Source organism: Mesoplodon densirostris, chromosome 14 (genome assembly GCF_025265405.1).
Source record: "Mesoplodon densirostris isolate mMesDen1 chromosome 14, mMesDen1 primary haplotype, whole genome shotgun sequence".
NCBI classification, from domain to species: domain Eukaryota; kingdom Metazoa; phylum Chordata; class Mammalia; order Artiodactyla; family Ziphiidae; genus Mesoplodon; species Mesoplodon densirostris.
The window spans coordinates 34,747,881-34,761,950 of record NC_082674.1 but is presented as its reverse complement, the minus strand read 5'-3'; the positions used below and the strand labels follow the sequence as shown (position 1 = coordinate 34,761,950).

General features: G+C 40.4%; 1 protein-coding gene and 1 non-coding gene across 3 annotated transcripts in view; both read left to right on the top strand.

Moving 5' to 3' along the window:
• KCNG3 (potassium voltage-gated channel modifier subfamily G member 3) overlaps positions 1-8,444 on the top strand; it is a 29,060-nt gene extending 20,616 nt beyond the window's left edge. For both annotated transcript variants that reach the window (XM_060117821.1, XM_060117820.1), the window contains exon 2: positions 7,799-8,444. In XM_060117821.1, coding sequence (XP_059973804.1) covers positions 7,799-8,444 — 646 coding nt within the window. The remainder of the gene's footprint in view (positions 1-7,798) is intronic.
• A 5,360-nt stretch (positions 8,445-13,804) lies between these two features.
• Positions 13,805-13,908, top strand: LOC132502245 (U6 spliceosomal RNA). Its single transcript, XR_009534439.1, has one exon. It is a non-coding gene; the product is annotated as a U6 spliceosomal RNA (small nuclear RNA).
• Positions 13,909-14,070: the final 162 nt, after the last annotated feature.

Genomic DNA, 14,070 nt, shown 5'->3' with positions numbered 1-14,070 from the left:
GAGGGGGAAGGGTAAGCTGTGACAAAGCGAAAGAGAGGCATGGACATATATACAGTACCAAGCGTAAGGTAGATAGCTAGTGGAAAGCAGTTGCATAGCACAGGGAGATCAGCTCGGTGCTTTGTGACCACCTAGAGGGGTGGGATAGGGAGGGAGACGCAAGAGGGAACGGATGGGGGAACAGATGTGTATGTATGACTGATTCACTTTGTTATAAAGCAGAAACTAATTTTAAAAAAATTAACATTGTCATAAAAATCATTAGCATTTTCAGATGTTCCTTAGTGCTTCAAAGCCCAGTAGATCTGTATTTTATTACCTGTGCCACTGCAATTTCTTAGTTGTGTGATCTTGGAAAAGATGTTTGACTTTTTAACCTCAGTTTTGTAATCTGTAATATTGAGATATTAGGGGAAATACCCATTAAACAACAACTTCTCTTTTTCCTCTTCCCTCAGCCCCTGGTAACCACCATTCTATTTTCTGTTTCTCTGAATTTTGACTACTTTAGATACCTCCTAAAGGTAGAATCATACAGTGTTTGTCTTTGTGTGTGTGTGTGACTGGGTATCTTTCACTTAGTATAAGGTCCTGAAGGTTCATCCATTTATTAGCATGTGACAGGATTTTCTTCCTTTGTAAAGCTGAATAATATTCCATTGTAAGACTGTGACACATTCTATTTATGGAGTCATTCATTAATGATCATTTGGGTTGCTTCCACCTGTTGGCTATTGTGAATAGTGCTGCTATGAACACAGGTGTGTAAATATCTCTTTAACACCCTGCTTTTAGTTCTTTTGGATATATAACCAGAAGTGGGATTGCTGGATGATATGGAAGTTCTGTTTTTAATTTTTTGAGGAACCTCCATACTGTTTTCCACAGCTGCTGCACTATTTTACAATCCTACCAATAGTACACAGAGATTTTAATTTCACCACATCCTCATCAATACTTGTTTTCTGGTTTTTGTTTCTAATAGTAGGTATCCTGATGTGTGTGAGGTGATACCTTCTGATTGGTTTTGACTTGCATTTCTCAGACGATTAGTGATGTTGAGCATCTTTTCAAATGCTAGCCGGCCATTTGTATGCCATCTTTGAGAAGTGTCTATGCAAGTCCTGGGTTATTTGATTTTTTTGTTGTTGAGTTGTAGGGGTTCGATATGTATTCTGGATATTAATCCCTTATCAGATATATGATTTGCAAATATTTTCCCCTATTCTGTAACTTGCCTTTTCACTCTGTTGATTGTGTCTTTTGAGGCACAAAAACTTTTAAGTTCGATGTAGTCCTATTTGTCTATTTTTGTTTTTGTTGTTTGTTCTTTTGGTGTCATAGCCAAGAAATCGTGGCCAAGTCCAATGTCATGAAGCTTTTCTCCTATATTTTCTTCTAGGAATTTTTTTAAAAACTTGTTTTAGGTCTTACATGTAGGCAGTTAATCCATGTTGAATTAACCTTTGTACTTGGTGTAAGGTAAGGGTCCAACTGAACTCAGCACAATTGTTTGAAAAATAAATTTTTATTTATTTATTTATTTTTGGCTGCACTGGGTCTTGGTTGCTGCACGAGGGCTTTCTCTAGTTGTGGCGAGCGGGGTCCACCCCTCGCCACGGTGCGCGGGCTTCCCATTGTGGTGCCTTCTCTTGTTGCGGAGCAGTGGCCATGGCACGTGGGCTCAGCAGTTGTGGCTCGCGGTCTCTAGAGAGCAGGCTCAGTAGTTGTGGCACACGGGCTTAGTTGCTTCACGGTATGTGGGATCTTCCTGGACCAGGGCTTGAACCCATGTCCCCTGCATTGGCAGGTGGATTCTTTTTTGGGGGGCTGCGTTGGGTCTTTGTTGCTGCGCGCGGGCTTTTCTGTAGTTGCAGTGAGTGGGGGCTACTCTTCATTGTGGTGCGCGGGCTTCTCATTGGGTGGCTTCCCTTGTTGCAGAGCATGAGCTCTAGGCGCACGGGCTTCAGTAGTTGTGGCTCGCGGCCTCTAGAGTGCAGGCTCAGTAGTTGTGGCGCACAAGCTTAGTTGCTCTACGGCATGTGGGACCTTCCCAGACCAGGGATCGAACCCGTGTCCCCTGCATTGGCAGGCAGATTCTTAACCACTGTGCCACCAAGGAAGTCCCCTCAGCACCATTTTTTGATGACAGGCTTCAGTTATCCCTTAAAGCTCCCAGAAGAGCCATTCCAGTACTTCAGGTTCTATCAAAGTCACTACATTGTACTGGACAAAAAGCTGTTGAGCACTTGTTGTATGTCTGATGGGAAGTAAGGGCAGGAGATACAAAGATGAATAAGGCAGGGACCTCTCAGGTGATGTGAATGCTCTATATCTTGATAGGAGTTTCGGTTATAGAGGTTACGCATTTGTCCAACCTCAGTGAGTGTGCACATAAGGTTTGTGCATTCCATTGCATGTAAAATTCAAATCAAAAGAAACAAATGAAACAAATATTGAACTCTGGTTAATAATATGCACTCTGAATTTTTTAGATGGAAGTGCACCGATGTCTGGATTTATTTTAAAATGCATCCAAGAAAAAAAGGTTAACAGATGGATATAGGGGTGAATAGGTGATAAGCAAGTATATTTAAAATATTAATTAATTTGTTCCATGTTTGAAATTTTTCACAATAAAATGTTGAGGGAAAAAGATGAGAAGTTAGCACCCAGAGGGAGACTGATCTTCACCTCATACAACATAGTTAATGGCTTTTTATGTCCTGTCCTAGTCTTTTTTGCAGGCAGGAGGGGATGGTTAGCACTAAAAGCATTTGTTCTCCTGTGGAGCCTGTTTGTAAACCTCTGAGTCATTGCCAGAAGTGCCTTCTGTCATGACAGATCAGTTAGGGGAATTAGAATGACTGATGATTGCCAGCAATTTTTGAGGTCCTCCAGTGCCTACAGAAGGGAATACATTTTACATCGTAACTTAGTACACAATTATATGTAGCTGAAACAAAAGTTTTATGAAACTATACTTTGATGCACACTAATATTTCTTTTTAATTTCCCCCAAAAATACCTCCATCAATTTTGATCCATTAATGGGCTAAGAATCAGCAGTGTGAAAAATGCTGCTCTAATACATCAACCATGGAGACCAAGAGATTGACATATATAATTTAATATTAACAATGAACATTGTCATAAAAATCATTAGCATTTTCAGATGTTCCTTAGTGCTTCAAAGCCCAATAGATCTGGGTTTCATTAGCTGTGCCACTGCAGTTTCTTAGTCATGTGATCTTAGAAGAGATGTTTAACTTTTCAGCCTCAGTTTTGTCATCTGTAAAATGGAGATATTAGGGGAAGTAGACACTCCATAAAGTTCTTGAAAAGGGTTAAATGAGATGATGTCTACAAAGTGCTTAACACAGTGCCCAACTGAAAGGCCTCGGTGTGTGTGTGTGTGTGTGTGTGTGCATATATATATATATATATATATATATGTTTAGCTGTGAATTCATGAGCTTCTATATGTTTGGGCCTCAAAAGAATTCAGAATAGGCTTCAAAGGATTCTGGTATCCTTCAGTATCTTCTTCCGTTCTTTTTTTCAGTTTGCTTTTTATAGAAGTAGCCCTCGGAGTGCCCAGTCATTTGCTGTAGTGCTCAGTAAAACACAGCACTCAAGTTCTCCAGCAGTTGCTGGAGGTGGCACTGGCGAGAGTGCCATTTGGAAGCATGGGAGCTTTGGCAGCTCAGTGGTGTCTGTTGTTGGAGAATGCCTTGGCATAATCCTGGGTGAAAGAGGGATGCCTGGGGTTTCTCACTTATTCATCTCTTTAGCGTGGAATTCTGGATAAATTGTGTCTGACTTGGGGGGTGGGCAGGAGGAGCCCCGTGGGCCTCATTACAGACGCGTTTACCTCTTTGACATTCCCTTACTGAGAGATTATTTAGTGTCATTTGGATTTCCTCCTTTTTAATCTGAACAATTTGGCTGCTGGTGGAAGTAATTAGCGGAAAATGTTCTGGTGTTTTTGGCACAATTAAAATTTTTACTCTTCTTGGGCTTCCCCGGTGGCTCAGTGGCTGAGAATCCACCTGCCAATGCAGGGGACGCAGGTTCGGTCTCTGGTCCAGGAAGATCCCACATGCCGCGGAGCAGCCAAGCCCGTGCACCACAGCTACTGAGCCTGCACTCTAGAGTCCGCGAGCCACAACTACTGAGCCCGCCTCACGACTACTGAAGCGCAGCCAAAAATAAATAAATAAATTTATTAAAAAAAAAATTTGGCTGTGTTGGGTCTTCGTTGCTGCGTGCAGGCTTTCTCTAGTTGCAGAGAGCGGGGGCTACTCTTCGTTGCGGTGCGCGGGCTGTAGGCGCACGGGCTTCAGTAGTCGTGGCGTGGGCTCAGTAGTTATGGTGCATGGGCTTTGTTGCTCCACGGCATGTGAGATCTTCCCGGACCAGGACTCGAACCCGCGTCCCCTGCATTGGCAGGCGGATTCTCAATCACTGTGCCACCAGGGAAGCCTCTACTCTTCTTAATTTAATAGGATCTTAGGATTTTATTGATGGGAGAGCTCTTAGAAGATCAGAGTGAGAAGAGCAGCAGGGCTCCCAGCATCAGGTCTAGTGCTCTTGCTCATGTCTGGCTAGAGAAGAGACAGTACTTTAGCTAGAGAACTGGTAAAAACCACAGCCGATCAAAGAACACTGTTACTGTGACTGCTTTGTGCTCTTGCAATCCTTTTTGAGTGTGTATCATATTACTTACTGAATTTACCAGTTTATTACTTAGGATAGCAACCAACTTGGAAATTCTGGTGGCTTAACACAACAAGGATTTGTTGGTTGCCCACATACCATGTCCAATCAGAGTCAGGATGGGGAATGTCTGTCTTTCTTTGAACATATACTCAGTGACTTGAGCTGGTAGGAACCCCACCATCTTGGAGCCACTTAGGACACATGCCTTTCAGGTTGCCATGGCAGGGAAGAGAATTCACACCTACTCTTCCATGCCTCTACCCAGAACTGTAGTCATTTTGCTCACAGCTCATAGATCAGAACTGGTCATGTGACCTTGCCTAACTGAAAGGGGCTAGAAATATGGGGGAACATATGGAGTATTTGGTGAGCATTACCAGGGAGAAGGGATGCCTTCTCCCTGTTAATGTTTTATTATGGTAATGTGTTTATTAAAACTGAATATTGAAAAAATGCAGCCTCCTATCTTCTAGATCTACCAAGTTTCATTACCCTCCCAGTTTTCTAAGCCTCTAGGTTCATAGAGGTCATTATGGCAGCAGCTTTTACTGATAGCCTGGTGGGGATAGAGAAGCTGCTGCCAACCACAGAGTAATGGGGTCTCTGTGCAGAGCAGCAGGTAATACAGTAGAGAAAGAAATAGGGGCAGCTGTGACTTCATCTGCTGACCTTCCTCACTGAGCGGTAGGTTGGATTACTTTCACTGTGGGCTTTATCTTCCTGCTTAGTTTGTGTGTAGGCTGAAGAATAATCCCTCCCTCTCAACAAAAGATATCAGGTCCTAATCCTTGGGAACCAGTGGATATTACCTTACATATCAAATGGGATGTTGCAGATATGATTAAATTAAGAATCTTGAGATGGGGGATTGTCCTGGATTATCCCAGGGGCTCTGAATGCTATCATGTGTATCCTTATAAGGTGGAAGCAGAGGGAGATATGACACGGTGAGCACAGAGGCAGAGATAGGAGTGATGTGGCCCCAAGCCAAGGAATGCTAACCAGGAGCTGGAAGAGGCAAGGAATGGATTCTCCCCTAGAGCCTCTGAAGGGAGTGGGCCCTACTAACACTTGATTTTGGCCCAGTGATAATGATTTTGCACTTCTGACCTCTGGGTATGTGAAAAAAATAAATTTCTGTTGTCTTAAGCCGCCAAGTTTGTGGTAATTTTTTACAGCAGCCACAGGAAATTAATATACTCAAGTTACCACTTTCTTGTTGGTCAGTGGTTCTTGCCCTTCTGACCAGTGAGGAATTTGGACTGGAGTGAATACTGGGGAACCAGGTGACTGGGGAATAGGGTGAGGGTGAGAATTTTCTTTCTCTACTCTTTTTTTTACCTTTGAAATTTAAACCATGTGAATGTACTACCTATTCAAGACATAAATAAAATTAATCTCTATGGCCCTAGGAACCTCCATAGTAGGGGAACATGGTTAATTTTATTTATTCATTTCCCTGAGAAACATCCAGTGCAATCTGTGTTCTGTGCCATGCACTTTGGGTACTTCTTTTCAAAATGTTGCCCCACAGACCTTACCATCCCACCTGCTACATTTTCTTCTCTCTCCATCATATTTCTCATGTTTGGGTCTAGGTCAATAGTAAGACAGAATTATGTGGAGAAAAACGAATGATGGTATAAGGACTGTAACTTTAAATTTGAATTTTAAAATGTAATTTAATTATAATTTTTTAAATGCCATGTTTAAAACATTTTATTACAGTCATATTTGTACTGTACTGTACAGACATATACTGTAGTGCATTTTCTTTTCTAAAGCTACTGCATGAAATAACTGAAATAAAAATATTTACAAATAAAAAATGTAATTTAATTAAAAATTACCTTAGCATTACCTCTCACTCTGGGTCAGGGCTTCCTAACCACTGTGCTGAGATTTAATTCCTCAGCCTTGGGGAGTGTGGGGCGAGGCTGGTGGCTTCCACTTCAGGAATGCTACCCCTTGATGCCAGTAGGCTATGTAGGTAATATACTTTTCAATGTGTGCAGTGACGTGGAAGGGTTGGTAAATACCACTCTAGATTAAATGTGGCCCTGTATTTTATTTATTTATTTATTTATTTATTTATGGCTGCGTTGGGTCTTCATTGCTGCGCACGGGCTTTCTCTAGTTGCGGCGCGTGGGGGCATGGGCTCTAGGCTCTCGGGCTTCAGTAGTTGTGGCACGCGGGCTCAGTAGTTGTGGCTCACAGGCTTAGTTGCTCCACGGCACGTGGGATCTTCCCGGACCAGGGCTCAAACCTGTGTCTCCTGCATTGGCAGGCGGATTCTTAACCACTGCACCACCAGAGAAGTCCATGGCCCTATATTTTAAAGATACATGTTGAATAAAAATAGCTATGGAAAACAAACAAACAAACTTGTTGGGTCTTAGTGATTGTTTTGCTCCATTGCAGTATTCCTCAGCCTTTTTCCCACTATAACGCTTGTAATGAGGATGGTCATGACCTGGTGCTCTCCTGGTGAGGGCACTGGCATTCCTGCAAAGCCCAAAAGGCAGGCTCAGATTCAGTGTCTCCCACACAAGCCTGTAGGAAAAAAAAAAATACAGTGACATTTTCGTAGATGATCTTGAGTTCACTCTTATTTACCAAGAAGTAAATCATTGAAAACTTGGGTGTGTCCACTGTCTGTAGGAACCAAGTCCTCCTGACCTACCTAATAACTTACATCACAGTAGAGAACCACTGTCCTCATGGAATAACATTTCATAGTGTGGCGAGCTGAGTATAAGTTAATTTCAAGCCACCAAGTATGAGATAGATTTTTTTTTAAGTATCAGTGACAAAAAGCAAACATGTTTTTTTCAATGCTATTACATGCCATATATAAATAAGAACTTTATCAAGTTCAGTTTTCATTTGTTGATGTATTTGTTGTTCTCTTGCATCCCAGTGGGTCTGATGATGTTGGTAATGCTGTCTGTTCTTTTATGTTTTCTGGAAAGGTAACTAAATGTGTATGTCAGTGTAGTACTATCTGAAGAAATCTAAGAGCTATTAAAATGCTTAAAAATAAAATGATCAATTCTTCTTTTGTTCTCTTGACAGGATAATTGAAGCTATCTGCATAGGTTGGTTCACTGCAGAATGCATTGTGAGGTTCATCGTCTCCAAAAACAAGTGTGAGTTTGTCAAGAGACCCCTGAACATCATTGATTTACTGGCAATCACGCCGTATTACATCTCCGTGTTAATGACAGTATTTACGGGCGAGAATTCTCAACTCCAGAGGGCTGGAGTCACCTTGAGGGTGCTTAGAATGATGAGGATTTTTTGGGTGATTAAGCTTGCCCGTCACTTCATTGGTCTTCAGACACTCGGTTTGACTCTCAAACGATGTTACCGAGAGATGGTTATGTTGCTTGTCTTCATTTGTGTTGCCATGGCAATCTTTAGTGCACTTTCTCAGCTTCTTGAACATGGGTTGGACCTGGAAACATCCAACAAGGACTTCGCCAGCATTCCTGCTGCCTGCTGGTGGGTGATTATCTCTATGACTACAGTTGGCTATGGAGATATGTATCCTATCACAATGCCTGGAAGAATTCTTGGAGGAGTTTGTGTTGTCAGTGGAATCGTTTTATTGGCATTACCTATCACTTTTATCTACCATAGCTTCGTGCAGTGTTATCATGAGCTCAAGTTTAGATCAGCTAGATATAGTAGGAGCCTCTCCGCTGAGTTCCTAAATTAATGCATTGCAAATCAAATCTTGCATACACTTCATTTGATCGAGTTGACGCTACTTCATATTCATGCATTTCTCGTTGGGTGAGCACTGCAGTGGTCCTGTCATCACCTTGGTAGAGTAAAAATTGTCCTTCTCAGCTGAAGGGGTAAAGCAGTTTACTTATTATGGAGTAAATATGATTGAGACTGCAAAGGAAAAGGAATGACTCCTAGAGTAAATTTTAGGATTCTGTTTTATTTAGACTTGTACCTTCCTTGCCTTGAACAATTACACCTTTTGTGTTTGTTTTAAAGTATATTATTTGAACATTTTAAAACCGAAAGCTACTCTTTTCCAAATGTTTTTCCGTCTTGTGAATGCAGAGGAAGCTTGGAAGTTATAGTGTTTTTTGTTGGAGAGTAACATTTTCATTTCTAAATGTTTTATAATCTCTCATATCAATGTCAGAAGTACCCTGGAAACATATGTCAGATGCAGGAAGTGTTTAACAACTACTTTAAAAATTTGGCCAGATTTTAAACTGTATAGTGGAGCTAGTAGATACAAGCAAGAATAGTATTTGAAAAACTTCTCCAGCATATTTCTCAATTATCTGATTTATGTTTGTTCCTATTTTTCACCTTATCATACAGCTTCATGGAAGATTGAGTATGTTCCTACTTTTCCATTTTGGATTTCTTTTTTCTCTGTCCTGATATGACTAAAAAGAGTATTTGTATTGTTTAGCATTTTATTGGAGTTCATTTTATTGGAATTCATTGCTGTTACTAGGTGATAATTATCCTAAGATTTGGATGTCCAAACAAGATTTCCAACATTAAAATGATAATGGAAATAGTTTGATATTACAACCCATACTTATCTTCTTCTGCTCTTAACTTTTTTTGCCAAACACCATGGGTTTAATAAGACTTAAGATGAAAGGATATTTATGTAGCCGTTTTATACCAAAGTCGTACTTAGATGTTGTCACTAGATTATCATAAAAAAAAAATTATTTCCTTACTCTTGGTTGCTGTGTAGCCAAGCCAATTTTAAGTCAGCTAAAAACAATGAATACATAATTATTTGAGCTGATCTTCACCATTGTCAATTATAGCTATGCCAAAACTTCTTGTAACAATATTGAATAATATGCCATACTAATCTGGCTAGGTTACTAGGACTAGATAATGTGAAACTGATGATTGTTTACTGCTGAATTTTAGCAATCTGAATTAGGATTTTGCTTTTTTAACCAGTTGCCGTAAAGCCGTCAGTATAGAAACACAAAAAATGAAAGTCATAGATTCATGACTAATTTCATGTTATACACTGTAATTTAGTGGGGGTGGGAGGGGGAGCAGAAGCGTTGGAAAGGGGACCTGGATATATTTATCAGAGAAAGGGTTACCAGAAGTGTTCATTAAAGGAATATTAGCCATCATCTAGTTCCAGCCTCAAGCAGTATGGGTAGAAAACCAGGGCAAGAGAGGATATGATCGTGAAGGAGGTGGGGCTAAAACCTAGATCTCTAGGAATCTAGCCCAACAGCTTATTCTTAACACACCTCTGGGTTTCAAGAAAAGCCTTGAGAAACCACACTCTTGGCTGTTGTCACTGCTGAGGTAATAATAGTGAAACCATTCCTTTTCCCTAATTTCCTTTCCTGAATTTAAGTGATATTTTGGCCATTAAGACTCTCGCTCCATCTTGCCTACTATTGCACACTGGTATGTTACTTATTACATACTCAAAATAAGCTCTGTTATTTATTGTATATTTATTGTATTTTAATATATTTGAAATAGATAGCATGGATTTATTTTTTCTTACCTATTTTGATTAAGGCTTTGTGATTTATGCAAATAATAGGCAGGTGATAGCACCCCTACATTACTAACAAGAATAAGACAGCCAGCAATTTTTCTGGCACTGAGAACTCTTCATGAGAATATATGTCTTATCTCCCCAAGTAAAGTATAACTATCTTGAGGGCTGGAATCCTCTCTCTCCCACACACCTTCATGTCCCCACAGCATATGTGATAGACATAGACTTGGGCACAAACTGTTGACTGATTTGGGAAGAGAAACTGCTTTTTGAAGAGACAAGGAGAACTGTATACCTGTATGGGTATGTATAGAGTCACACATGTAAATTCACAAGCAGACTTTGAGGCTGCCCTTGAGTAGCTAGTAAGAAATCGCTTGTTGGTGATGCCAAAGTTTTCATAGGACCAGTTCTCATAAAGGAGCATGTTAGATAAATGCTAATGGCAGTTCAGCCACCCGTGTAGTAAGGATGATGATGAGACCTGATAGAATAGTTCATTCATGAGTGAAAAATATATATATCTTGGATGTTGTAGTTTTTTAGGAACAGGGGCATTTTCTTATAGCTTTCCCTGAATGTTACTGCCTTAAAAAATAATAATTGAGTAGCACTTCTTTCATAGTTGTACTTTTGGAAATTTCTCATAACTCAGTCTTCATGGCAGAAATGCTTTCATTAGGACCTATATTAGTCTCAGTAAGTCAGGTATCTTAAATTAGAATGCCCAAGGAGGAAAGAGGAATCCCGAATGTTTGTTTTCATTGTACTGCACGTGAGCTTATTAGACTTGATCTTGTAATGTATGACTTGTTTTGTATCCACTTAAGTGGGATTTTTCAGAATTAAAGATCCAAAATTAGGAATCATATTTGAAAGTAAATATACTCTAACAATTCAAGGTCTTCTTTATCTTTTATTTATTTATTTTTGGCTGCATTGGGCCTTCGTTGCTGCGTGCAGGCTTTCTCTAGTTGCAGTGAGCAGGGACTACTCTTCATTGCAGTGCGCTTCTCTTGTTGCAGAGCACGGGCTCTTTATGACTCTTGTTATTGCTGGTTGCTACAGTTGCATTTGCTTTTCTCTTGGGTTTTGTAGTTACTTGTAAGCACACGTTTCTAAGTTCTTACTTTCTTAAAAATGTGGAAATGTGTTCTTTCATGGTGGCAGTAAGTCAAAATAATATTTCCTGTTTTTAAACGTTTGTCCAGATGTCCTAGGTCTCCAATGATCTGGGAGGAGGAGAGATGGGATTAAGTTGGATGTTGGTATTGGAAGAATTTTCTCTGTTGGCTTGATATTTTCTAGAAGCAGCTTATTTTTCCTCTTTACTATAGAAATGAAAAATAAAAAGCTGAAAACTCCTAGCTCTGTTTTGCTATTAAGCATATATAACTCCAAATTTAACGCATAGCTTCACAAAATATTTCCAGCGCCCTCTGACCCTACATAAATGTACATTCACTTATGGTATGAAATATACATTCCAATCAAATGTGGTATAAATATGTCATAGGGTCATAATAAATTACAACTAAAGGGCCCTGGAGACCTTCTGGTTTACCTTGACCCTTACTATGTCCTTTATCCCATCTAAATGTTAGCTACAGGCCGCTGTGCTCCCAGTGGGTTGTGATTTAGCCGTCATCACCCGTAGGGAGACCAGCTTACCCTGGTTTGCCTGGAACTTTCTTGGTTTTAGCACTAAACGCACCCCCATCCTGGGAAATCCCTTAGTCTCAGGTGAACTGGGACACTTGGTCACCCTAGTGTCAGAGCACGCCTCAGAAACCTGGTTTTCAGACTTTAATTCAGTACTCTTTGGACATACTTTTTTTTTTTTTTTTTTTTTTTTTTTGGTAACTTCAGAAGGCACGAAGGATTTCTCTTAAAAATATTTTCTTTTTGGGCTTCCCTGGTGGCGCAGTGGTTGAGAGTCCGCCTGCCGATGCAGGGGACACGGGTTTGTGCTCTGGTCCGGGAAGATCCCACATGCCGCGGAGCGGCTGGGCCCTTGAGCCATGGCCGTTGAGCCTGCGCGTCCGGAGCCTGTGCTCCGCAACGGGAGAGGCCACAACAGTGAGAGGCCCGCGTACCGCAAAAAAAAAAAAAAAAAAAAAAAAATCAGATGTTGCTTTTAGATGCTCTAGATGTCAGGAAGGAGGATTTGGGACCAGTGTATAGGGAACTCAGATTTTCAATAGAGTTGCTTTTTTTAAAATTTATTTATTTTAGGCTGCATTGGGTCTTTGTTGCTGCGCATGGTCTTTCTCTAGTTGCGGCGAGCAGGGGCTACTCTTTGTTGCGGTGAGCGGGGACTACTGTTCGTTGCAGTGCACGGGCTTCTCATTGCAGTGGCTTGTCTTGTTGGGTCTTGTTGTGGAGCACGGGCTCTAGGCGCGTGGGCTTCAGTAGTCGTGGCACATGGACTCAGTAGTTGTGGCGCACGGGCTTAGTTGCTCTGCAGCATGTGGGATCTTCCCGGACCAGGGCTTGAACCCATGTCCCCTGCATTGGCAGGCGGATTCTTAACGACTGCGCCACCAGGGAAGCCCTTCAATAGAGTTTTTAAATTGCAAAACTTCACAGTTGTGCACTCATTCACATACATGCAAATAAGTGCAGTTATTTCATAGTTTATCATTGCATTATTTAGAAGGGCCAGGTTGAGAAATGTCATAACTGAAGAGGAAGTAACATGGGTTGAAGCTTTAATGGAGTGTTCTGGAAAAATTCCATTTTGGTCAGGGAAGGTTTCATACACTTCTCTGCTTGTTCAGCATGCTTTCATATGGTGTTTTGCTTCCTGCCTTTCCAGACCCATCTGTACTTGGAGGACTGGGCATATCAGTTCTGCCCCTGAAAAGTAAACTAATAATTTGCTGCCCCATGCTGTTGAGCTTTCCATAGACTTGTGAAATGTCATCCACAAGCACGATTATATTGTCCCATTCTGTCATTAACTTTTATTTTTCTTTTAGCAATTCCACACTTATGCCTAAACTTTCAGATTTTTCCAATTCTCCCAGACATTCCCAATAAGCACTTAAACTTTTGACTGTTGGTGTAGCTCAATTGTGAGTTTATTATTTGTCACGGAATTGAATTGGATAATCTGCATTTATGCTATAATTTGAACAAATTAATTTTACATAGCTTTGATGAGCATCCTTTAATTTATATTTTAAACTATCAACACTATACCAATATACACTTAGTGGATGAAAGCCAGAGGGAGTATATATTATTTGGAGTTCACCTACCAGGACTAAGTAATGCTCTATCATTTATGTCTGGAGTAGTGCTTTTACTTAATTTATGCAATGTTGTATTGAAACCAAAACTAAAACTTACCATGACTTTGTACTTGGTAGGTTTTCCCCTCCTAGACTTCAATTATTTTAATTGTTTTGAAATAATTCTATAATTCTGCCCATGACAGAGTGGAGGCCATTTGTAGTGTTTATTGTTATAAAATGTTTTTTTTTTCCATTAGAGAAAAAAAGTGTTAGTAATGACAGGTGTTTTGCTGTATTAAAATACAGGGATTTTTGCTCGCTTCAGCAGCACATATACTAAAATTGGAGCAATACAGAGATTAGCATGGCCCCTGCGCGAGGATGACACACAAATTCATGAAGCATTCCATATTTTAAAAAATAAAATAAAATACAGGGATTTATTCAACTTAACATATTGCTTTTTAACTGTATGTTACAAACTTGATCTTGGAGCTCCAGTGGAATTCCATGCTTTCCTTCTCTACAATGCAGAGGGCAGGAGAATTTTACTTCCTTAGTGGAGAGCAGTATTTGAG